Raw genomic sequence first — 25,717 nt, 5'->3', positions numbered from 1 at the left:
CGTACCCGTTTGTTATCGGTCTCATGTGGGCTCATTAGTACATGAAGGTCCAATAGTTTTGTTCTTTTTTTTTTTTTTCAGGCCCATTTCTTTTGTTCTTTTCCGGCTTCTTTTTCTTCCTACCCGCACCCGGAACCCCACAGCAGAATTCATATCACCCGACTCATATCATGATTTTAGATCGGAACTGTCCATTTGTTTAGCACGATTATTAAAGTCTCTTTTCATTCAGCGGATTCTGAGCGGACGGTCTTCATCTGAAACAAAAAAATTGAGTTACTTCAGAGGATGCGGACTCACCGCAGACTCCCCCTTTGTTTGGCGCGCACTCGAGTCACTCTGTGTCAGCTAGGGTTTTCAAATTCTCCTCTCTCCGTAGAAGCGCGCCTACCGTTGCCACGTGTCACACTTCCGCCACATCCGAACCTGCCGCCGCTGGTTTGACTATGGAGATGCCACGTGTTCCTCGAATCGGATCAAAATCAGAGCGCGAGGGGCCAATAAATTATTGTTTGGTCTGCATGGGTTTGAGCTTACACCTGTGCTGTCGACGTGTCAACACAAGCGCATCACAGTAGAGCTGGGGAGCGTGCTCCAACGGCACGTGTTCAACTCTAAACAGGTGTCTTGCTATTGACATGACAATAAACTCTCCTTTGTATTATGCTGTCGATCTTTTCTACTGAAAAAGGAAAAGAAGACGGAGAGAATAATTTCGCTATGAAGGTATCTTTCTCTACAAGCTTTATGTAGACATTGTCTGTAATGTCTGTTTTGGAGTAGCTGCTGTACTGACATGTTCTGATTATTTCTTATTTTAGGGTCATGAGACGAGGTCGACGCGAGCTCATACCTCCAGTGAGGAGGAAGGTGGAGTGGTAACAAGGTCAAGGACCAAGAAGCAAAGAACGAATGACCTGGACGAGAAGGAAGTGAAGGATATCACTGCTGAATTTGAAGAATTCTGCAAAGGCGTGCCCAATCACCTTACTGTTGTGGAGATGCGCAAGATTCTCGAAGCTAACAACCAGGATCCTTCTGGACCCGATGATGCTGTCATCCCAAGAGTGTAATTTTGCATCCTATTTTTAGCATTTAAAATTATGTTCTTAATTTGTTGAAAGTTTCATCATAGTGGATACAAGGGAGGGGATTGGGGCTGCACAGTTTTACATCCCAAATGGTGTAGTTTCCCCTTGATCATTTTCTCTTACAGTATTAGTCCGGCCTAATGTTGACCAAACAATTACCCAATTTTTTAGCTAATTACGGGGGCAGATTGTTTTTCTCAGGATTGATACATGACATCAAAGTCTGTTTTTTCTACATGCCTTTTTTTTTTTAAATGACTTATAAGCTTTTAATTTCTCTAACAGGGCAGATATGCTGTTCTATGGCCCTTTGGGAAAATGCCCAATATGCCAGGGTTTTTTTGAGTTCAGAGTGAATAGATACATGTGTGGTGGAAAATACTCAGCATGGTCCAAGTGTCCTACATCCTCGAGAAATCCTCCCCGAAAAAATGACATGATTAAGATTCCAGAAGGAATTGCAGATGATCAAGTGCACGAGGTGAATATTTAAATTATGTGTTCGTTGGTACATTGGATTTGGAGATGCACTGGCACTGAGTTGGATACCCTTTTTTCTATTATGTAGTGGATAAAGAAGTGCACCGAATATCCTCAGCGGGAATTACCAGAAAAACCTCTCAAGAATATGGTGATTTGCTTGTCTGGCCGGCTTTCTCGAAGACACGTAATTCTCGAAATTGTCATATAGTTCCAAAATCCATAATAATTCTTTTGATTGAGTCTGTTTGGAATGTTTTCTAGGATTATTGGAGGCAAAAGATCGAAAAATCTGGAGGCGAGGTTGCGAGAACATCTTTAGGTAAAGATATATTCTTTTGTGTATAGCTTATGGTTTGCTAGATTATTTGCTATGTATTGACCTTAATGGATACATTTGTAGGTGTCGCATGTCTGGTTGTTCCTCCGGTTGAGGGTGACAGGGGTGGCTCCAACAAGACAGTCGACGCACTGTAATGCCTTTAATCTTTATTCATATTTTTTTATTGTGGAGTTCTACAACTGCATTTTTAGCTAAGTGGCGCGAGCCCTGTCTCTTTAAATGATGCTGAGTTTGTACGGGAGCCCTTTAATCTTAATAAAAAAAAAATGTGGTCCTTAAATCTTAATAAAAAAAAATTGTGGAGTTCTAACATACTTGAAACTTTTGACAAATTAATTTTGCCTAATTTGTGCCATGAACAGGGAGGCTAATGTTCCAATTGTGAGGGAGCAATGGTTGATAGACAGCATTCAAAATAATGAACTACAACCACTGGATTTTTATGATATGAGACCCTATCTTGTGCCTGCCGCCAGAGGTATTGCTTGGGACACTCCTGATCCTGTTGATGAGTCAGTCGAGTCTCTTGTTGGAGAGGTGTTTTTCTCATGGTTCTCCTGTTTCTTGATAATTTGTGCATTTATGCCCATTCAATGATAAATACCCAGATTAAAATTGAACAAAATTGAATCGATCAGATCTAGGAATCAGGAACCAAACATAGAACTAAAAAAAAAAAAAAAGACGACGAGAAAAGACCAAGCTGCTGAGGCTCCGAATGAGAAGTACATCAACGATATAGCTTGTTTTGATGTATTAAAGAATGGAAATCGAAATATTGGGTATTGGTTATTCAATGATATATGAAAATAAAATACACAAGTTTATATTTGACAACATGAACCCTACCAAATCTAGGAGCCAAAATAGAACTGATCTTAAGATTCCCAAAAACATGTAAGAAAACGGCCAAGTTGTTGAGCCTCCTAATGAGAAATGCATTTACAATATAGCTGTATTGCTGTACTGAAAAGAACGAAATCTGAAATATTGGGTTTTACAGATAAAGCTTTGTGGCAAAAGGGGGGTGTACAGAGATTCGAGACTTCAAAAGATGGGTGGCCGGGTCATGGAAAAGGATGGGATTATATATAATTGCGCCTTCTCTCTTTGTGATCTAATTGCCAAACTGAATAAGTTGTCACCAGCTTCTATATTTATTTCAATATGCATTTTAAAATTGGAACTTTAATCTAACTTCTTTGTTTTTACTCTTCTCTATGCATCTTTAGTTGAAACCTCATTCTAAATTTTTTTTTTTTTGCCCCGTCTTTTTTTGTGCAGCTATGCTGTTATGCAGCTGATCATGCTACCTGATAATCACTTACACCTGTACTACAAGAAATCAAAAGTAGGAGAAGATCCCAAAGCAGAGGAGAGAGTTGAGGATTTTGAGAGTCGGGTAGATGATGCTATTGCTGAGTTTGTTCGGCTTTTTGAGGAGTTGACAGGAAATGACTTTGAACCATGGGAAAGGGAAAAGAAGTTTGAGAAGAAGCCTTCAAAGTTCTATCCTTTGGACATGGTATGTAACAGTAACACCCTTGAGTATTTCAATCTGTATTTCATGGAATACATGCATCATATATTTCTGAAATTTGTTTATTGAACTATGTTTGTTTTCCTAGGATGTTGGAGTTGATGTTAGACGGCATGGTTTAGCCCCTAGAAAGTTAGGAGCAGCTGTGCTTCACTGCAAGCTGGACCCACTAGTTGGTTCTGTCATGAAGATCCTGTGTAGCCAAGAGATCTACAGGTAATTAATTATACGTAATGCTGTTTTAACTTTGGACAAAGATAATTTAACAGTGCCGAGTAACTAAATTTGTGTTGACAACACAATTGGTTAAACAGATATGCTTTGATGGAGATGGCTCATGATGTGCGTGACCTCCCAATCGGAATGCTAACCAATGTTCATCTCAAGAGATGTAAGAACTAGGTGGTTTTGTTCTTGTTTGTTTCTGTTATGGATCCTAATTTATGGCAGTTACATGTCTCTGCAGGTGAGCAATTATTGGTCAATTTTAGGGAGGAATTGAAAACACCCCCTTCGGGCCCGGCGGCAGATGTGTTCTGGATAGATTTTAGCAATAAGTGGTTCACTATGATGCCTTCTACCATGCCTTTTACAATCAGAGGCTATAATGAGCTCGCCGATTATGTACAGATCTGCTACTCCCCTAATACACTAATGTTAATTGCTTTTTAAGCATTGCGTCTGGTGTAAAAATATTTCTTTTTAACTTTATTAACTTGATAGGTAGCTGCTGGTTATGAAACAATAAAGGACATTAATGTTGCATCAAGGATAATTGAAGACTCTAGTGGGGACACTCTTGACGACCCTTTATCTGACTGTTATGGAAAGATAGGTTGTTCGATTAGTCCTCTAGACAAGGAGTCTGAAGACTACCAGATGATTGTCAAGTATCTGGAGACGACTTATGAACAATATAAGGTTGATGATGTGGTATGTTTTATTCGGACTATTGTATGTAAGATCTCAAAGAAGAATCCCACAAAATGGGAGGTTAGTGATTGGTCTATTATTATCACAGGTGTATGGTGTCTCAGTTGAGAATATATTTGAAGTGCAAGCCAATCCTAGTGTTGCTCCTACCTACGACGAAATCAAGAAGCTGCCTAACAAGTTGCTACTCTGGTGTGGTACGTACCTGTCGCGTTGGTGTTCTGATTTCCAAAAATATGTAGGCTTCCATTTTGTATGTTACTGGAGTCAGTTACTTAAAAGTGTGTTCTTTACAGGCACAAGGAGCTCAAATTTAGTGAGGCATTTAAACAAGGGTTTCGAGCCTGCAGTGTGTCAAATCCCAGCTCCTGGATACATGGTAATCCAGTGCTCATATATTGAGTTCTTGTATAGAAATGTAAAGAAATGTAAATTTGTGATAGGCATCTAACAAGTCATATGACATCATCTAATGTGATTTTGTGTATGTTGCTTTAGTTTGGGAGAGCGATAGTTTGTTCTGACGCATCCGCCGAGGCAGCCCGATATGCTTTCACTGGAGTCGATCGGCCAGAAGGGTTCTTGATCCTTGCAGTCTTTTCACTGGGAGAACATGTCACTGAAATATCAACCATGCCTGAGGTCACTTGTTTGTATCCTTTCGTCTGATTTTAATTTGTATGTGATGCGAGATGCTGAATATGTGTACATTTTTGCTTTAGGAAGTGGAGACCAAGTCTATGGAAGAGAAAAAGATTGGTGTGAAGGGCACTGGGAGGAAGAAAACAGATGAAGCAGAGCATTTTACTTGGAAGGATGATATAAAGGTACCATGCGGCCGTTTGGTTCCTTCTGATAAGGAGGACAGCCCTATCGAGTATAGTGAGTATGTTGTTTACGACCCGAAGCAGGTACAATCACAAATATAGTTTTACTTTTGGCATGCTGGTGCATCATGGGTACGGGGTGAATCATGTCATGTGGCATTTGTTTCTTTTGTGTTGGGATACATTAGAAAATTTGTGTGGTATCTGTATAGTATTGGGATCCATTAAGAAATTTTATATGTTATTTGTATAGTGTTGGGATACATTAGAATATTCATAGTATTGTTTTGTGTTGGGACATTAGAAAGTATTACATGCTCATCAGATGAGCACTTGTAGTGTGTTCCAGTATATTATGATGTGGTTTACTCAGGTGGTACTGATGCTGCTTGTAGTGTTTAACCTACTGTACATTTTTTTTTTCAAATAAAAATGTTTAGGTGTGCATGAAGTTCATGGTGTGGGTGAAATATGAAGAACAGAACATGGATGTGGATGTTTCGGAAGCTCTGAGGGAGGGAGTATAGTTTCGTTTCGAGATGTGTGATGTGTGATGTGGATACTAACTTTTTGTATAGACGAGGTTGTTTTTGTTGGGTGTGTTCAGGGGAATATTTTGGTTCACACCTGTTTGTAATGAAAATTCCCGCTGCTACACTGTTTAACTTCGTACTGGTAATGGATGTGCTTATTGAGAAGAAAAAGCTTGTAAAAAAATCCCCCAATTTGGAAGGTTCTTATAACTCGATTTTGGAAACAGAGAATAGCTAATGCAACCTTGAATGATAAAGGTTTCCCGAGTCTGTATGTCGTGAATAAATAAATATTTTTATTGGAAATTAACGTTTTTTTCGCATTAAAAAAACATGAATCTCTGTGTGCCAGAGTTTGTATTATCTCAAGGCCTCAAACCTTTTGCTTTTATTGGCACTTGAATTTCCTTGTGCAAGTTCTGCTCTGGCTCAAGTTTAGGAAACTGAAATGATGTAATCAATTGGTAGCCTCTACCAATATTTTCAAAAAGAAGTTCTAAACCTAATGTTAGCGTGTCGACTACATCTATATTGCTTTCCGAAATTATTATAGATTATTATTATAAATAATAGATACGGAATGTAACATATATATATTTCAAATTAGACGTGGCTATGATATGAGAAAGAACGGAAATTTAGTGAAACCTTATTTGTGTATTATATACATGATTATATTGACAAAATGACAATTGCGTAAGCAGAGAACCAACCAAAATTGTCAAACAGAAGTAACTGCAGTCATGAATGAGCTGATTGAAAATCACAGCAACATTTCTACTTCCTATTTTATCTCAGACAACAATGTGGAAATTTTTGAACTAATGGAGTAGTTGTGGAAGTACGAAATTTGAGGGCAACATGTTAACGTACTTTGGAAAAAAAAATACCCGTAAACAAACTGAAAATCAAATGAAGACAGTTTTGTATTTTACCTGTTGTGTTACACACAATTTTAATTTTATTTTAATATATTTCTATACGGACTTAGAAATTTTGCACAAATTATAGATTATAGACATATATGGAAAATATGAACTAAGAATTAAAATACTTTGGTAGAAAGATGTTGGTGAAAGAGCAATTCATTATCTCGTATATACGTACGCTTCGCCAAAAAATATAGGGTGTACAATACGTAACAAAGAATTCCGTATATAATGAATGAATGAAATAAGCGATCGGAAACTTTATAGTCATTGAATAAAGGGTAGTATGGTGTCAACAAAATCTAGGTTCGCGACCGTAGTAAGTATATCCTCTTTTTAATAAAGAATCATAATCCTAGTTTTATAGTAGCCTTGATAAATTAAGATATTTGTAGACTTAAAACAATGAATTTCCTCATCATGCTCAGAATATTCAATTAAAAACATCCAATTTCAAATTAACACTTGTGTTTATCAAATGATGTTTCATAATCAGAGGTGTAGGAGTGTAGGGGACAAAGTGGAGATGCGGATCCTCCTATGCAGTGAAATAACCTGTGGTTCGCGAGCTTATATATACAAGTTTTTTTAATCAATTAAATTGACAAGTTGTGGGGTACTGGGGTGTTCGGAACTGAATGATTGCATATGAGACTCGGAAAGGACTGAAAAATTGGACCCCTTTTGATGGGACTACAAACTCAAGTGATTGAGCCCCTTGACGTATGTTTTTTGCTACTGGGTCAACTACTTTGGTACGCTCTCTCTCTCTTCTTAATTGGTTTTTGGATCACCAATAATAATAACAACTAGCTCCTGGCTAGCTGTAAAGAAAGGCAAATGAAATGAAATGTTCAATGAATGAAATCTCTCGAGATTTTAAAACAAAGGCAAGCAAGCAGAGCTGCAGAGTCCTTAATGTGTTCGAGATTCAATTTGACTCAACGTCGCATCTCAATCTCATGATACTATATATCTCTTTAATCATCATTTCTCTTATCTTCCTTTCAAACATGTCATTGCCCACCAATATAATTTGTTTTCAGAAATTTGCTTGTAAATTATGTCTGTTGAATAAAAGTTAGGATATGAATAGGCTGCTTACCACACTTTTTCCAATTTTGAAGTTGTGACAGTTATTTCCTCAATTGTTAAATTCAATTAACATCGTTAACTTTTGTTGATGAATGGCGAAATTATCCTTGCAAATTAGCATCCATTTTAATTATATCATTAATTTGAAACTTTATATCCTCAATTTATAAGTACAGATATTTTTTCAAATATTTTCCTTAATGTTACATTAAAGTACAATAAATTATACCAAAATTATTGATTTTTAAAATTTATTTCGTTAAAAAATAATATTTAGTGTACGGAAGAATAAAAATCCTATGAAATGTAACAAAAGTTAATTAGTTTTACATACATCGTTTATTTACTTTTTGTAAAAAAAAATTAAAGTACTTATTTTGCCTTTTGTCTTCAAATATAAGAAATGCAACACATTTTTGGAGTAAATTATTATATTTGGGGGTATTTTGGTCATTTTCTGTATAATTTTAACCGTGTTTAAATTAATATAATAATTAAAACTGGTTGCCACACATTAAAAGTTTGGGTTAATTATCAAAACTAAAAATTCGAAGCTCAGTTGTCACAAAATTAAAAGTTTAGGAATATGTGGTGGTATTAAATATTACTCCTAAAAATTATTCAAAATTTAGAAATGTGAATAGGAACACCCTAGCTAGTTCTACTATCTTATATATATATCAACTAAAAACATAATCCGGTGAACTAAAAAGGATTGCCAAAATTCTGTAATGGCCATATTGTCCATCCAATTCTCGGTGTTTAACATTTAGCATTATATATCTTTCAGGGACTGTTTTTTGCTATGTAGCCTTTTGCCAATGTCATATTTTAATTAGGATCTGCAAATGAATCAACCTTGAGTTGGCTCATACTACTATTACTGATAAAAAAAATAAAAAATAAAAAAAGGCTCCAAAAAAAATATTGATTTATTTTGTTATTTTTTTTGGTTTAGTTTTAATTATTTTTGTTAAGGGGATCGTAGCGTAGGTACTCATTTGTTTAATTTGAAATGGAGCAGCCATTGTACCTACTTTTCCTAAATATGTCAGCAGACAGTATGGATCTATGACTTCTTGCTTTCCATTTTGATGACCATATATGTCAGCATTGTACTAAATTACGGAGACAATAGTGCAACACTGCAACAACATACATACATACATCTTTTGCATGAAAGACAAGAAATACAATAAAATAAATGTGCAGCTAAATCTTCCTGTACAGATATTCAAGAATAAGCACTGCTCACCAGAACACAATTCAAAGCAAACCAAACACAATTAATAGTTCATAATAAATTAAAAGATAAACGCATCTCAAAGTTAGATTGAACCAAACAAAGGCTAATTAATTAACATCATCAACTATTTGACTCTATGAATATACCAACAGCTAATTAACCATGCATTTAAATCAAAACCCATAGCCAAAACCATTTCTGAAACATGCATAATTATAACACCAGGATCGATAACCTATCTATTCTTTTGTTACACATGACAAACGCAAACATACCCTCACCTCAAGTAATTAAAATCTATTCATCCCTAATTGCACCACAAAATAACTTGCCAAATAAAAATTCAAGCAGTCTTGTTCGCAGGAAGTGGAGGTACATTGAGGTCTGGAATCTGAGTTGTAGCACGGCTAGTCACGCTCGCAACACCATTGGAACTGTTATTGTTTGGGTGAGATGATTTAGCTTTGGACTGGAGCCTCTGTTTGAGTTCGGAAAGGAGAGCTTGGTTCTCTTGGTTCAGGAGTAGAGCCTTCTTTCTGAGCCTCTCGTTCTCTTTCATGATGAAGCAGTTCTGTAGGTACAGTTGTGTGTTCAGCCTCTCCATTTCTGTTTCCTAGGGATTCGCGCTAATGACCACAAAAATCTATAAAAAAAATAGAGAGAAATTACAAGTAGAGACAAAAGATATGTTAAGTTGCCCCATTGCACTTCCCAAAAAATAAACATTGAAAAGAGAGAAAAAAAAATAAAGTGGAAGCACAGTGTATTGTTTCCTAATTGAACCTTCTAAAGCAGGGGAAATGAAATGAAAGTGCTCTTAAAAAGCTATGTGGCCTATGAGCACCGTACTATGGCATGCTAGAGGAGACAAAAGAGAAGGAAAGAAACACAAACAACCAAGTTTCTCGGTAAATGTAATCGCTTTTAAAAATTGTACCTTTATAAATTGTTACATATTTCGCACCAAAGGAAAATTGTATTTATCTGTGAAATCTTGCATTAATTAAAAATTAATTAATACCAGGCCAGATGCCAACTAGTCCCATTTGGCTTAATAGTTAATACATCAGCAACACGCAAAAGAAAAAATAAAGTTAATACGTCAGCGATTATATATCGTGAATATTCAAACCGCATTTATATATTAAATATTTGAGATGCATCAAACAGAATCGAAGTATTTTCTTTCCAAAAATTACCCAAAAAACACTGAACTTAAAAACTTACAGAGACAGGTATATATATATATATACTGATAGTAACAAGTGCTAATTACAAACCCAGCATATATGCATGAGCCCACAATTAAAAAACTATATGCGTTGTTAACAGAAAAGTTCAGGGAAGAGCAAATTAAAAAGAGGCCCTGAAAGGAAAGAGAGAATCTAAGATAGATATTAGTATGTTTCTATGCAAAGTGGTCACCTTGTATTGTTTGGTTTGCAAGGAGCAAGGAGGAAAAAGGAGAGCGAGTGCTGTCACTAAGATAGTAGAATAGAGAGTGTGTAAATGTGTGTGTGTGTGTGATCTGTGATGGCTTTTGGGGTGGTGGGGTTTGGGTTCTATTTATAGGCCCAAAACATGGGGCACACACACATGACACACCAAGCTTAGAGAAACATCGAGTACATCTCTCTCTCTCTCTCTCTGCCTCTCCGGTCATGCATGTAATGTTATTTGGTAGAAATTTTATGTAAACTGAACAGAGAGAGACAGAGAGAGAGAGAAAAAGTGTGAGGCAGTTTAATGTTGGCTAATGATGAGGCCGGAGAGGCGGAGTGGTGGCGTCACGTGATCTAGCCTGATTTTTGTAGTTATCTTTTTTTAATTCAAAATTTAATTGGATTGTAAAGTATCATTGTTCAAAGAATGCTTTGCAAAAATACCGTTCAAAATGCTATAATTATTTCCCAAATTAAGATCCCTGATTACTATTTTTTTTTTTAAATACAAGCCCGTAGGCAGATCCGTAATTATTATTCAGGCGACCATAACACAGTATTTGATGGGGTGAAGAGTTTTTACAATTCGCATCGCCTGATATATCTCAAATCTTGAGTTGATCTGTGAAAAGTCTGGACCGTTCAAATTATTTCTGCACGAATCTCAAAGCACAATAATACTGACATTCTGCATTTCGAATAGACACCAAAAATAATTTGATCCGGCTTATATAAATTGAAAATTTGAGACATATTTCTCAGAGGATGCAGACTCAAGTTTTTAGTAAGTAAAAGTTTCTTTTTATAGGAACTAAGCCAAAAGAATATAAAGAAAATAATTTGTTATTTCAATTATAATTATATATGAATATAACACTATTTTTTCAATTATTATTAAGTTATAACTAATTACATATTAGAACTTTTTCTATGCTATTATAATTATCGATCATTAAAAACGTAAGAAATACGTAAATGTATTTTGTTGAAGATGCATATTTGTAAAAAGTCTACTGTATTAAACAAAATAAGTTTGAGATCTGAGTGAAAATTTGTGTGAATATTCAAAAGTGAGAGTCTTTAACTGTCATTTTATTTTAAAAATCATAAAACAACAATATAACAAAAGTATTTTTTTTCTGATTTTTTTTAGGAACTTAACTTTGTTTTTAATGATAGTTGTGGACTTGTGGTCAACAATAAATAAAAAGAAGAAAAGAAAAGAAAAGGCTGCAAATGTAAAAGCGGTATAAGTGAGGGGTAAAACGGGGAAAGAGAAGGGGCCATATAATAAAAAAATGATGATAATGATTATGATAAATTATGGGTGGGGAGTATTCGGCCCGAGATTCGCAATGATGGTCGAAGCAACCCAATGAATAATGATGGCTTCTCAAATCTCAATCGATGCTATTTTGGTTTTTCTTCCTTTATTACCCGCTTTCATTATTATTACATTTTGCCCCCTTCTTCACATTTATTAGCATTAATCATCTATGTCATATTGCCATAATGCTCTTTTGCTTTTTTCCTTTCGGGTCGTCTCAGAATTTCGGTGCGTTTCATTACTTGCAAACGTCAAACAATATCGAATTTTTTTCATGAAAACACAACGAAATTTTTTAGGATAAAATTTTTATAAGTCAAATTTATGAAAAAGAATCTAACCTCTAGTTTTGAAACTTTTGTATTAAGAACTACATTTAGTTCATTAATTAATTTAATATTCTTTATACAAAAAGTCACAGTTTTAAAATTCAATGTTTTTATTGGAAAATTTTGATATATGAGTTTTTGGGCTAACTCGGTTCGGAATCAACTCGATTAGGACTCACACCAAATCCTAATTCGTATATTCCAATTTTTTTGGTAATTCTATTTGGTAATTTGTGTAATGTTTTATTAGACTTTGTAATACTTGGTAATTTAATAAACTATGTATTATTTTTTTGTTTTGTTTTTTATTAGACTTTGTACTATTTTGTTAGACTTTATATGTTTGGTAGTTTTTAATTATGTAATATTTTGGTAATATTTAATTATATGTAATGATCATTATCTCATTATGTATTATTTTTAATTGTGTATTCTTTTGATAAAGAATGTACTATTTCTTTTGTTATAATTAAATTAGATTATCTCACTGCGTATTATATTACGAGTCACTAGTCGACTCGCTTCGACTCGAGTTACTCGTGAGTTGACTTCAAATTGAAGTTTCTAACTCGAAACTGAATTAGTAACTCGGACTCAACTCAACTCATGCGTTCGTGAGTTGAATCTAAGTTACTTTCAACTCAGCTCATTAGCAGTCCTATATTGGCCTACTCTGAAATTAGTTTTTTTCTGTCTCAGGCATAATCCAATCTCAAATGTACTCTGAAATTAGTTTTTTTCTGTCTCAGGCATAATCCAATCTCAAATGTAGCTTTGAGAAAAAAAACTTTTTATAGGTACAACTCATTTTGTTTATAAATCTAGGCACATTCCATTTTGATAATTTTGCACAGTTGAAAAAAAAACACACAATCCACAATTGTGATTTCTTTTCTTTTCTCTCGACTCTGTGCGCAATTTCCTTTCTTTTTTTTGGAAGGTTCTGCACGCAATTTCCTTTCGCCTGGCTCTATTGTCAAATTTATCTTGCAATGCATCGCCTCGTTAACCACGAGTTCATTTACGCTCCTCTGATCCCCCTCCGCTCAGGTGCTCCTCTCCTCCTCCAGCAGTGCAATATTAATTGCAAATTTGAGGATTAGTTTCAATTTAAGTTTAATCATAAATTAATTGGCTATTTAAAATGGATTATATTGCTAATCGTGATTTGAATAGAAAAATTTGAAGGTTTGATTCTGATTCAATTAGTTATTTAAATTCGATTCAATAAATTTTTAATCATAAAAATCCTGCATCTGTCCGAAAAACATTACCTTAACGACTATATCAAATATTGACTGTGAAAATAAATAACACTATTAATGAAAGCGAGTGAGAAACATATTAAATTGAAGATTTGGGTTCATTATTGAGCTCATACTTTTATTTTTTATTTATCGGTATTGCTATTGTTTTTTTTTAAATAACAATAAAGGAAGCAGCTAACAGTTCTTCAACTTCAGTCCTCAAAAATTCCCGGATATTTTCAACTAATTCTGTAAACATCAATACTAAATCCTGTAAACTAATTCAACAAATTCTGTCAACATAAAAACGCGTGAAAGCGGTTCAAAACGCGTGACAGCTGTTGGGGACCACCTTCTGTGAACATACACATAGTATCATGTGAACATATACATACACATATTATCCTATAAACATACACATATTATCCTGTAAACATACATATTGTACTTTAAATTATGGCAGTTGTGGCAGTTGAAAGCACGTCAGAACTAAGCTAAAAATGGAAGACTTTTATACACGGGGATTTTCAGGGGACTGTAGCCCGGGGGACGTTACCTTTTTTCAACAATAAAAGTGTCTTGACCTAACATATACATATTGCCGATCTTTTTATTTATATCCAAAAAATATATAAATTTAAAAAACTAACCAAACCTCGCGTCCATTTCGAAAACTACCCAAACCGGAAAAAAAAAATTCCGGTTTCAACACCAATTTTTGAAAAAAAAAAATTCCAGTAAATGGATATTAAAACCGGAATAATTTTTTCCAGTTTTAGAATTTTTTCTCTCTCTTTTTTTTAGGAAAATTTAGTTTTTATAATTGATTTATTTTTTGTATTGAAGTATTAGAAATATTTAATATATTTTTTTAAAAATAGATGGAATACTATATAATTTGATTTATTCGAAAGAACGCTATAAATAATCCGGATCAACATTTTTCATGCCGAATTTTTTACGGCCGTAAGAAAAATTAATATAATATAATATATGTATATGTATATGTATATGTATATGTATATATAATATAATAGAGGTGGGCTACGGTGAGTTGCGAAGTAAAACGCGTTTCTACTTCACGCCGTATTTTTATTTTGAAAGTCCAAACGACCGATCCGAACCGTTAGATGTTTAATCCATATTGAAATGTGCTTGGAGACCAAATTTTACATTTTTTTGAAATTTTTTTACTATTTATTAAGCATTTTTGAAAATTGCTGTTTTGCTGTGAACAGTAAAAAACAGTAAAATTTTCTGGACCATCAGATCAGCGACTTTCAAAATTGCTTAATAAAAAGTAAAAAAATTCCAAAAAATATAAAATTTGGTCTCCAAGCACATTTCAATATGGAGAACAAGATGAACGGTTCGGATCGACGTTTTGAACTTAAAAATCACAAAATATGAGCGTGAAGTAAAATAGTCGCTTTACTTCGCAACTCACCGTAGCCCATCTCAATATAATATAATACAAGATATGTATATGTATATATAATATAATATATGTATATATATGTATATAACTATATATAATATAATATATATGTATATAACTATATATAATATAATATATATGTATATAACTATATATAATATAATATATATGTATATAACTATATATAATATAATATAAGAGGAGGGTTCAAATGCCTCCATTTTTTGTGTCTCCATCATGCCTCCATTTTTTAAAACTTTAATAACTCAAAATTTTAAACTTAAAAGTCAAAATAAAACCGTTAGATGTGATCTATATTATTTTCTCTATGTGCTCATAAAAAATTATCACATTTCAATTTTGATTTTATGTGAATCAATAAGTTCAAAAATCAACGTCTAGAAATCACCCTCATTAGTGCATTTTTTACAAGCTCTTGATGACAATCAAAATAAAATTGAAATGTAATAATTTTTTGCACGTGCATAAATAAAATGATGTAGATCATATCCAATGGTTTTATTTTGACTTTTAAGTTTTAAATTTTGAATTATTAAAGTTTTTAAAAATGGAGGCATGGTGGAGGCATTTGAACCCTCCTCATAATATAATATATATGTTAAAATGTGCTTGCATATCAAATTTTATATTTTTTTGAATTTTTTTTACTATTTATTAAATATTTAACAAAATCGCTGTATTCAAACCATTTAATTTTTGTACCCATCTTAATAAATAGTAAAAAAATTTAGAAAAATATAAAATTTGATCTGCAAGCACATTTTAAAATATCCATCATGTTGAATGGTTTGGATCGACTGTTTGAACTTTGAAAACTTTGAAAATACCGATCGTTGAATGCCTACCGTTGAACAAAAACTTAAACTGGATTTTTGAGGCACTAAACGACGTTTTTTTGAAATTATGATGCTCTGGATTTCTCTCAAGATGCCCGGGGGTAACTTCCAGGCAAAATTCATATCCGTCTCGTTCTCCCCTTTCCGAAAAGTGCTCATACAAGCAAATCTGACTTTCCTAGCCCAAGTTATGGCCGTTTAAAGTATTTTTGAAAGCTGACCTTTGAAAATTCATAACTAACTGCAGAAAAATTTAAATAAATTGAAATTTGTGTTAATTCTGTGTATTTTTGAATGATCTACATGCTGGTGTAATAACTTTTGCAGTTTGATCCTTGTATCAGTCCAGATTTGCTGATTTACCAGCAGAGATCAAATTTGATATATATACACATATGATACATATATTATTTGAGGAGAGATCAAGTTACAACAATTTTTGAGTTACAACAAGCATTTTTTACATTTTCAAAGTTCAAATCGTCGATCCAAACCATTAGATGTGATCTGTACAATAAAATGTGCTTGGATACCAAATTTTACATTTTTTGGAATATTTTTTTACTATTTATTAAGATGGGTGCAAAAACTTGTCAAATTCAAACCATTAAATCTTGTACCCATCTTAATAAATAGTAAAAAAATTTCAAAAAATATAAAATTTGGTCTCCAAGCACATTTTATTGTAGAGATCACATCTAACAGTTTGGATCGACGATTTGAACTTTGAAAATGTAGAAAATGCTTGTTGTAACTTGTTATAACTAAAAAATTGTTGTAACTTGATCCCTCCTCATATTATATATACATATATATACATATATTATATTATATATACATATATATACATATATTATATATACATATACATATACATATATTATATTATATTAGTTTTTCTTACGGCTGTAAAAAATCCGGCATGAAAAATGTTGATCCGGATTATTTGTAGCGATCTTTCGAATAAATCAAATTATATAGTATTCCATCTACTTTTAAAAAAAAATATTAAATATTTGTAATACTTCAATACAAAAAAATAAATAAATTATAAAAACTGAAAAATGAAAAAAAAAAGAATCCGAAAAAAAAATTCCTAAAAAATATATATATATATATATATTCTAAAACCGGAAAAAAATATTCCGGTTTTAATATCCATTTACTGGAAATTTTTTTTCCGAAAATTAGTGTTGAAACCGGAAATTTTTTTTTCCGGTTTGGGTAGTTTTCGAAATGGACGCGAGGTTTGATTAGTTTTTTAAATTTATATTTTTTTTTATATAAATAAAAAAAATTGGTACATATTGTCCCCGAGTTTTCGAACTGCTTGAAAATAATCATATATTAAAATAGTATTATAATATGAACAGATTTCTCTTAGTTAGATGCTATGGTGCTGTCATTTTACACGATAATTTGGCACTGCTTTCATTATACCGAGAACATTTCGTTAAATTCCAAAATTTGGTATTCTTTTAGCACCAAGTTTCCCCGGTCAAGTATAACATTAATTAATTTGATGATACTTGATAGCTTGAGTGAATCGTACAAAGACTTGAATAGTTGAATACTTGATTCCGATCGCTTCTTTTTTTGTGGCATTGCCTAAATTTTTTAAATTACTTCTTCATATATCTGTCTTTATAATTTATATTAATGCATTTTAGGTCAAAAATTTACTGATAGGAAATGAAAATAATAATAATAATAAACGAGATCTGTATTGTAGAAATTGTAAAAATTGAAAGATAGTCATTTTTGTGACATTCACTATGAACGCCATAAAATATAGTCCCGTAGAAAATAAAAATAAAAATTTGGACGATATAGAATATAAGTCCAGAGAAAATATTGAAAAATCAAAATAAAATAAGGATGCCAGGGCATCTAGTGCTGAATAGAGAAAAATACAAGGATTTGAACAAAATAGACAACATTTTTTTTTCAATTCAGCTCTGAATACCCTCCTCTATAGCGTTCTTGTTTTATTTATTTTTTTCTGATTTTTTTTCTGGACTCCATCTTATATGGGGTTCATGATTTTTTTTTTCCGTCGTGGACTTCAACTTCTATGGCATTCACTGCGAAATACCATAAAAGAAGATGATTGTCTTCCCATTTTCCAAATATCCTTCCTACCGGATTTTTTTTAGTCTTTTTTTTTTCATTTTCTATCAATAAAAATTTTGGCATTTTAAAATTTTAAAATAAAAATTCGGCATTTTTGGTTGTACCCGTAATATATTTGGTTCATCCAATGTTTGATTAGTCTGTTTCCTGTCAATTCTCAGGGATAAAATGGGCCGGCATTTTTCATTTTACCCATTTTTTAATATATTTTATTAAAAATAACTAAAATTTTGAAAAAAAATTTAAAAATACCCAATTCGCAACTGCGACTTGGGATTTAATTTTTTTTTACATTATAAAAACAATCTCTCTTTGAAATTTGAAAAAAATAATAATAATTATCGTGTTAAGGACATATATTGAACAATCATAGATAATTCTTACGGTTTGGGATTTAATTTTTTTTATTGCACTATAAAAACCCCATTGCACTGTATCTCTTTGAATTTTAAAAAATAATAATTATCGTGTAAATGACATATATTGAACAATCATAAATAATTTTAATGATCTTTGAATAATAAATAAAATCGTAATTCATTAAAAAAAAGTAGATGCACACAATAAATAGTAAATGCATTTTAAAATAATTATATGGATAATTCTTGAATAATCTCTTAAGTTTTTGAAAAAACTAATACCGGTCGTTGTATATCTACCGTTGGTAGGAAACTTAAACTGAATTTTTGAGGTACTAAACGATATTTTTTTGCAATTCTGATTCGTTCGGATGCCCGGGGCTTTCTCCAGGCAAAACCCGGATGCGTCTCGTCCCCCCTCCTTTCTGAATTGTGATTATACACGCAAAGCCAACTTTCCTAGCCAAAGTTATGGTTGTTTAAAGTTTTTTTTAAAAAAAAAACAATGCTTCCGTGCAAAAACACCAATAATGCGCCGATGCTTTATGCCCGGCTTAATGACGGCAGAAGTGCGCATCGATGTTTCATTGCCAAAACATCGATGATGCACCCATGCTCTCTAAACTGCCATAACTTTATTATTGCAAAAACACTGATAACGCACCAATGCTTTATGCCCGGCTTAACGACGGCAGAAGTGCATCGATGTTTCATTGCCAAAGCATCGATGACGCACCCGTGCTCTCTAAACGGCCATAACTTTATTATTGCTGAAATATCGATGACGTCAAAATATCGATAATGCACCCATACAGATAAGCCATAATCGGTATTAGTTTTTTTTCAAAAGCCTAAAAGTGATTATTCAAGAATTATCCATATAATTATTTTAAAATGCATTTACTATTTATTGTGTGTGTTCACTTATTTTTTTAATGGATTACGGTTTCATTTATTATTCAAATATCATTAAAATTATCTATGATTGTTCAATATATGTTATTTACACGATAATAATTTTTTTTTTCAAAATTCAAAGAGATATAATGCAACAGGATTTTTATAGTGCAAAAAAAATAAAAAAATAAAATCCCAAGTCGTAGGAATTAATTCCTGCGACTTGGGTATTTAAAAAAAAAATTAAAATCTTGATTATTTTTAATAAAATATATTTAAAAAATGAGTAAAAATAAAAATGTCAATAAAATGGGCCACATTTTTGTATTATTTTGTAACAATTGTTTAGCATTTCAGTAGTATAGGACCAAATGATATTCCCACCCTAAGACTTTTCTAAAAATCTAAATAGGACCATGGGGCATGGGGCATGCTTTCTGGACCTAGTGGGGTTGCCTGGGCTAAACAATTTTTCTCATTTCAAAAGTGGATCAACAAAAGAAAACATATTAATTGTGTGATAATGGTACAGATTTCATATCTAAATCTTTGGCATGGTTCTCTAAACAAGTTATAAATTAATTATAACTTTATAGGTTAGTACGCAATCAATGTAATTATAGGTGCTGAGTTAAAAAGCATTACCTGATTTGGGTTTGAGTGATTAGCATAGGTTGCAGAGCTTTCCATAGCTCCGTCTCCTCTGATGCAAGACAAGAACAATCATGCAATGATATAAAGTATACATCCCTTTTATTATTTTTGTTTCTCTACATCATTTTAGATTTTTAGTACTCATGATGGTGACTAAAATATGTTGGGATTAGCCAATAGAGACACCCAATCTACTCGATCGGCCTTTGCAAATGATATGATTGTGTCACCCGTATATTAATTATAATCTACCAATCTAGATATAAGAACCCTCAAAAATATTATTTTTTATTTAGCTCCAGATAAGGCCTATGCATTTATATATGTAATATTTTTAAAGATTATGTTTGGCTTCAAAAGGAAATGTAAGAATTTATTCTCATCAATCTAGAAAAGATAAAACTTAAAAAGAAAATTCTTTCTTAGAATATAGTTGAACCCCTTGATTTTTTTCTAGAAAAAAAGATCAAGCAAGAAATTGACACCACAAATAATTTTACAAAGGCTTCAGAACTCTGAAAAAATAATTATTAACCGAGCACACTTACCACTCTTATTTTAACCGAAAAAGAAAATAACCATGAATGCCCAATTATATTTGCATGACATATATTTTCTTAGTTAGTAATTAGCATATTTTTCTATAAGAAAAAAACATCTAACATGGTTAATAAAAATAATAGTTTTCTTGTAGAAAGTCACAAATTTTAAATTCAGTAATTACACAAGTAATTCGAGAATTTTGTCGTTCCCCTCACGATCAAATTAAATATGCATGCTTCTACATGTGTGTACATGTGAGGAACCCGTTATTTTTATTTATTATTATTTTGTATTGTATTGGACTCAGGAACCAGTTATATATCTTACACAAATTGAAGGTGCGTATTCATTAGTCATAAAAATTTGTTTGTTTTGATTAAAGGGTACAGACAAAATTTTGAGTGAGGCTATGGTAATATGCATATTATATAAAGATTAGATTTGTATCTTTCTTCTTAAAGTTCAAACAAATGATTTAAACCGTTCAACATTCTTTTCAGATTCAAATGTATATGCAAACTACATTTTATATATTTTTTGAAACTTTTTGCTATTTTTTTTATAGGTAAAAGATTACTTAATTTGAAAATTATGAACCATAAAAAATCAGTATTTTTTACCAGAAATGATACGGATTTAAAAGTTGAATTTAAACTTTCAAAATAACGATATGAACTCATAGCATGGTATGCATATTAATAGCATCACTCCTTTCTTCTAAAAAAAACATAGCCTCGCTCCAACACTTTTATTTGGAAAAAAACAAATTGGAAACCAGGAAATATTCTGCATAGTCCAGCTGCTAATTTGCTCCGAAATACGTGCTAACTCACATCTCAAAATCTTTCTAAAAATCTACAGCGTTGGTTTGGTCCCGTGGGAAAGACTACAAGAGTACAAGTACTCTGAAAAGTGAAAACCATGCCACAATATCATATGCACAACATAATGAAAAATAATTAAAGCACACAGAGCGAAGTATGAAAAATGTAAAATAGAATCCATACTATATTATTGAAGGATATTTTGATTATTTCTCATTCATAACAATTGCGAGTGAGATTGACATTTGGAGTTTAATTGTGTTGGATTAAAAAAATGAAAAAAGTGATTGTCAAAAAAAAAAAAAAAAAAAAAGATTATATTTATCACAAACCAATAATTTAGGAAGGTCTTGTGGAGTTACTCCTCATTATTAAGATTTAAGGGCTGTACCCCATGGAGTGTTATCTCCTTAATCATGCGTTGATGTTTAAATGCAAACAAACAAATAGAAATGCACAAAAAAGAAAATGGAAAAAAGTCACATGTAATAAAAGAATGACAGTCAGGTACTTGAGTACCCCACTAGAAATTATTCAAAGCAGTCATATATACATCATGGCTATCCTTAGTAAGGGGCAACTTTGGTACTTCCTTTCCATCATAACATAAACCCTTCTAAGGACTAGGAGGAGCCGAGGAGGTCATATTAGTACTTGTGTATCATCATGTTATAGCCTTATAGATTTGGTAATTTAATAAAAGATATGAACAGTTCTATTTTCAGCTTGGTTATGACTCATGGCCGCAAACTCTTTGAAGAATTAGCCAGTGTTTCTTTCCAAGCAAAGGAAATATAAGCAAAATTCCTATGAACCTTTTACTTGCTTGCTTAGATTGTGCTTACATGTATCACTTGAATTGGTAAGGTTGTGTTTCTTATGTTCTTTTCTTGGGTTGTGTGCCTCTCACCAGTCACCAGTGGAGAAGGCTTTAGAAGCAGACAATATTTGCGTGGTGATTTATGCGGTGCTTTCTCAAATAAGAAATCTGTGATTCAGCGACTCGCTACATATTTTGTCAAAGATGGATTTGTATAGAGGATTGATTGTGATTAAAGAAAAGGTGAGGTTGCATTTAGCAAGGATTGCATGATGACTGAAGCTTTTGGCAGTGCAATTGAGTTCACTGTCAGTAAATGCCTTCACATGCAAACTTCAATGGATGCTTCTTCCTCTGTTATTCGGAAATAAATCTGCTGTTATTAGGTGGAATAACAGGAACCTGTTAGTTCGATCCCAACCGTTCAAATATTTTTATGCGTGAATCTCAATGAAGAAATTTTTCATGCGCAAATCTCAACGAACATAAGGGTTGGGAATGAAATAACAGGTTCCTGTTATTCCAATGGAATAACAGCAGATTTATTTCCCTGTTATTCATGTTCATGTGACAGTTTATTCTCAATTTAAACGGACCTTATCCCATCACAGCACTCGGCCCAATTTGACCCAAATATTGAACTTTAGCATTGTTTGACCAAGTTTGCACCCGAATATACTTTTGGCACGAGTTTGAACAAATTTTACCAAGAGAAAATTTGAATGAATTCTTTGACCAAGTTTGAACATTGTACACCAATATATAATTGGCTGCGAGAAAAGAAAAGGAGACTACTTGTCGATCATCAATTAATCAAGGATCACAACTGGAATTTGTGGAGTTAAATTTATAGTTTTCTTGATCAATTTTATCAATTACTAAATATGGTTAATTAGCATGAGAGTGAATCTTCTCAACAGAATAAAATACGGGACCTTTTATATAGAATAATTGCATGCACTAGTTGTGCTAACAAGTTAGATGTATTAAAATCTCATATGTAACAGTGCCATATTAAATTCAAAAGAAATAATATGATTTTCATTTTTAAATTATTTGCAGAGAATATATTGTCAATATACGATCCAACAAAAACAAACAAAAAAAAGATAAAGCAACGTTTGATCCTTGTTATATATTTCTAACATATAGCAGCGTAGTTCGATAGACATCAAATCTATTTTTGTGTTTGATGAGTTCCAATGCCGTTTGATATGTTTTAAGATCCGTATGCACATATTTTGAATTGGATCAGACAGTATTGGTGTTAGCCTGGACTGCTACCATCACATGAGCATGGAGCGCAGTTAATTTAACCAACAATTAATTGAATAGCAGCGCAGTTAATTGAATAGCAGCGCAGTTACGCAGCGGTCAGGCGGTTAGCCTGGACTGCTACCATCACATGAGCATGGAGCGGAGGCACAGAGTGGCAGAGTGAGAGTGAAGAGAAGAGGGACGAAGGGAAGAGAACAAGCTGGCATCATTGGAAGGTCAGGTCAGAGCAAGGAACACATGGTATTTTGGAAACAAACCCTTTAACCGGGCACCGTGGCCAGAACAGGCCGGGCCCCATCAAAGCCGGTCAAAATTCCAGAGCTGCTCACCCCCACGTAGGGGTGCAAACGAGTTGGATATTATCCGTATATGAATTCGTATCTAAAAATTAGATACGGATATCCGATATCTGAATATCCGTGCGAATACGAATACGAATATGATTTTAAATTTTAAGTATACGTATTTGAATGATAGATATATATTAGATAATTTAATATATATTATGAAGAAAATTATGTTATTTACTATTATAAAAAACGGATATTCAATCTGTATCTGTATCTGTATCTGAAAAATAAAAACGGATACTAATATAATTTTACCGCTATCTGATTCGGACTATTAGGGTTGGCAATGAATCAAACCGAATCAAATTTATTTTAGTTTGAGTTTGAATAAGATTCGAATCGAACTGGGTTTGATTTGTTTCGAATCGAACTAATTTCAAATCGAATTAATTGTGAACTACACATTGTTCGAATCAAAGTCAATCGAATTACGAACTACAAAGTTTTTTGGCAGCTCTAGTTATACCAGTAGTTTATGCATTAGTTTTCTTCTCACGAAACAAAATTCACACGGTTTCATTTTACCTTTTACGAATTCACACTAATGAATTATGGACTAGTTTAAAATTTCTTTTTACGCTGCTGAATTGATTAAAATCACGGCATGAATCTAATTAAATGAAACTTATTACATTGTTAATTTGGTATGCTACTGAAATATTTTTCTATTATAAGTTATACCATTATATTAACAATTTTGAGCTGTGATATATGTTTGGTTCCTGCATTATGAAAGATTAATGGTTAAATCTATAGTTATATTATTTGATATTCGAACTTAAATAGTTCGCAAATAAATTTCAAACGAATTATATTCAGTTTGAGTTTGAGTTTGATTTGAATAAGATTTAAACCAAACTAGTTTAATTTGTTTCAGAACAAACTAATTTCGAATCAAACTAGACTGAAATCGAAACACGAACTACGAATTCCTTAGTTTGTGAAATAGACAGTAACTGCATAATCTTGCCAGTCCGATTTTCCCCGAAAAGTATTAAAAAAAATCGAACAACTTGGGTGGACCAGGTCATGTCGGTCCGAGATTTTAAACTCAAAATCTAAGTTGCACAGGATACACAAAAGAGATTCGGAAAAATAAATTTAGTCTGAGATTCGTTTGAGGGCTGAAAACGAATCGAACTGAATCAAATTTACTTCAATTTGAGTTTGGTTTGAATTAATTTTAAACTAAATTTAATTTGAATTAATTTCGAATCGAATTTTTTATGAACTCAATTTCGAATCTTTTACGAACTTTTTTACAACAAGGAAGAGTGATCGTAGTCGCCAAAAGCGAGAGATGAAAGTCATCTAAGATTTTAGAACCGAGAGCGAGAGTTACGACTTATGGGTTATGAATTACCTTATGTTTTAACTTTTAAGTTATTAGCGAAAATCAACGGTTCACGTTACTTCGAGATTCAAACTAGAATAGTTCGTGAACCTATTTCAAAGAAACCTGGTCCAGTTTGAATTTGGTTTGAATTAATTTCGAATTATTTCGAATCAAATTTTTTACGAACTTTTTCGAATCAAACTCGAATTGAATCACGAACTATGAATTTTTTGTGCAGCCCTATTCGTTTCTATACACATGGTAATTTCCAAAAAAGAAAAAAAATGAGAAAAGGAAAAAAGAAATGGTTACTAAACGGTGAGTGCGAATTAAATTCTAGTTTTCATTGTTTCCTGTCGATTGTCATTAGATAAGTGATAATTGAAACCCCCATTATTTATAGTTGTATTGCTGTACTTCTCGTGAGTCTACAAAAGGTCCAGAGGCGATTGATCGGATTTTGAAGTCTGACGTAACATCATCCAGTGGCTTCCTCGGTCAACGGATATAATCATATATTTCTTCATAAACAATCCACTATTCCCCTTTCCACGCAAAATTTTAGATTTTAAACCCACTTCTCTTATTTTGGAGCGAGAGTTTTTTTTTTTTTTTTTGAAAATTAGCAGAGGCTGCCAAAAAAAATTATTGAATGAGTTGAGTATTTACATACATACTAAAACATCACGACACAAAGGTGTCCTATGATTAATTACAACATGAAATCTTCCAAGTCAAAACTGAATAATGGTAGTTTAGGGGTGCCATTGGGTATTGATTATTACAAAGAAGACTATGAAAAGGTTGTGGATTAGATTTCTAGATAATTCCGTCATAGGTAGATGAAAAAGTATCATTATAAGTAA

General features: G+C 32.7%; 2 protein-coding genes across 3 annotated transcripts; one reads left to right on the top strand and one right to left on the bottom strand.

The window, feature by feature from the left end:
* Positions 1-336: 336 nt before the first annotated feature.
* On the top strand, positions 337-5,998 carry LOC144553055 (poly ADP-ribose polymerase 3). Of its 2 annotated transcripts, XM_078301127.1 has the most exons (18): positions 337-726; positions 822-1,069; positions 1,377-1,572; positions 1,660-1,758; positions 1,836-1,893; positions 1,975-2,044; positions 2,277-2,451; positions 2,918-3,051; positions 3,199-3,439; positions 3,543-3,670; positions 3,769-3,845; positions 3,921-4,078; positions 4,178-4,387; positions 4,476-4,584; positions 4,684-4,766; positions 4,886-5,029; positions 5,110-5,298; positions 5,655-5,998. In XM_078301127.1, the coding sequence occupies exons 1-18, from the start codon at positions 664-666 to the stop codon at positions 5,739-5,741; spliced, it is 2,469 nt and encodes an 822-aa protein (XP_078157253.1). In that variant the 5' UTR covers positions 337-663; the 3' UTR covers positions 5,742-5,998. The 2 variants fall into 2 exon arrangements, with proteins under 2 accessions (XP_078157253.1, XP_078157254.1); XM_078301128.1 differs by lacking the exon at positions 337-726 and having other exon boundaries at positions 732-1,069; positions 1,382-1,572.
* Positions 5,999-9,131: 3,133 nt separating this feature from the next.
* Positions 9,132-10,526, bottom strand: LOC144552695 (protein LITTLE ZIPPER 4-like). Its single transcript, XM_078300690.1, has 2 exons — positions 10,443-10,526; positions 9,132-9,660 (listed from the first exon to the last, which is right to left on the bottom strand). Exon 2 carries the CDS (start codon positions 9,619-9,621, stop codon positions 9,361-9,363), a length of 261 nt encoding a protein of 86 aa, XP_078156816.1. The 5' UTR covers positions 9,622-9,660; positions 10,443-10,526; the 3' UTR covers positions 9,132-9,360.
* Positions 10,527-25,717: the final 15,191 nt, after the last annotated feature.

This window comes from Carex rostrata, chromosome 4 (genome assembly GCF_964058835.1).
Source record: "Carex rostrata chromosome 4, lpCarRost1.2, whole genome shotgun sequence".
In the NCBI taxonomy this organism is placed as follows: domain Eukaryota; kingdom Viridiplantae; phylum Streptophyta; class Magnoliopsida; order Poales; family Cyperaceae; genus Carex; species Carex rostrata.
The sequence above is the reverse complement of the archived record's forward strand: the minus strand, read 5'-3'. Positions and strand labels throughout refer to the sequence as shown.

Bases quoted from the DNA above. Each gene is read 5' to 3' on its own strand.
- LOC144553055 (XM_078301127.1), top strand. From the start codon at position 664: ATGCTGTCGATCTTTTCTACTGAAAAAGGAAAAGAAGACGGAGAGAAT. The intron at 1,759-1,835 runs GTAATTCTCGAA...AATGTTTTCTAG, and splicing joins GCCGGCTTTCTCGAAGACAC to GATTATTGGAGGCAAAAGAT. The intron at 3,846-3,920 runs GTAAGAACTAGG...ATGTCTCTGCAG, and splicing joins CAATGTTCATCTCAAGAGAT to GTGAGCAATTATTGGTCAAT.
- LOC144552695 (XM_078300690.1), bottom strand. From the start codon at position 9,621: ATGGAGAGGCTGAACACACAACTGTACCTACAGAACTGCTTCATCATG.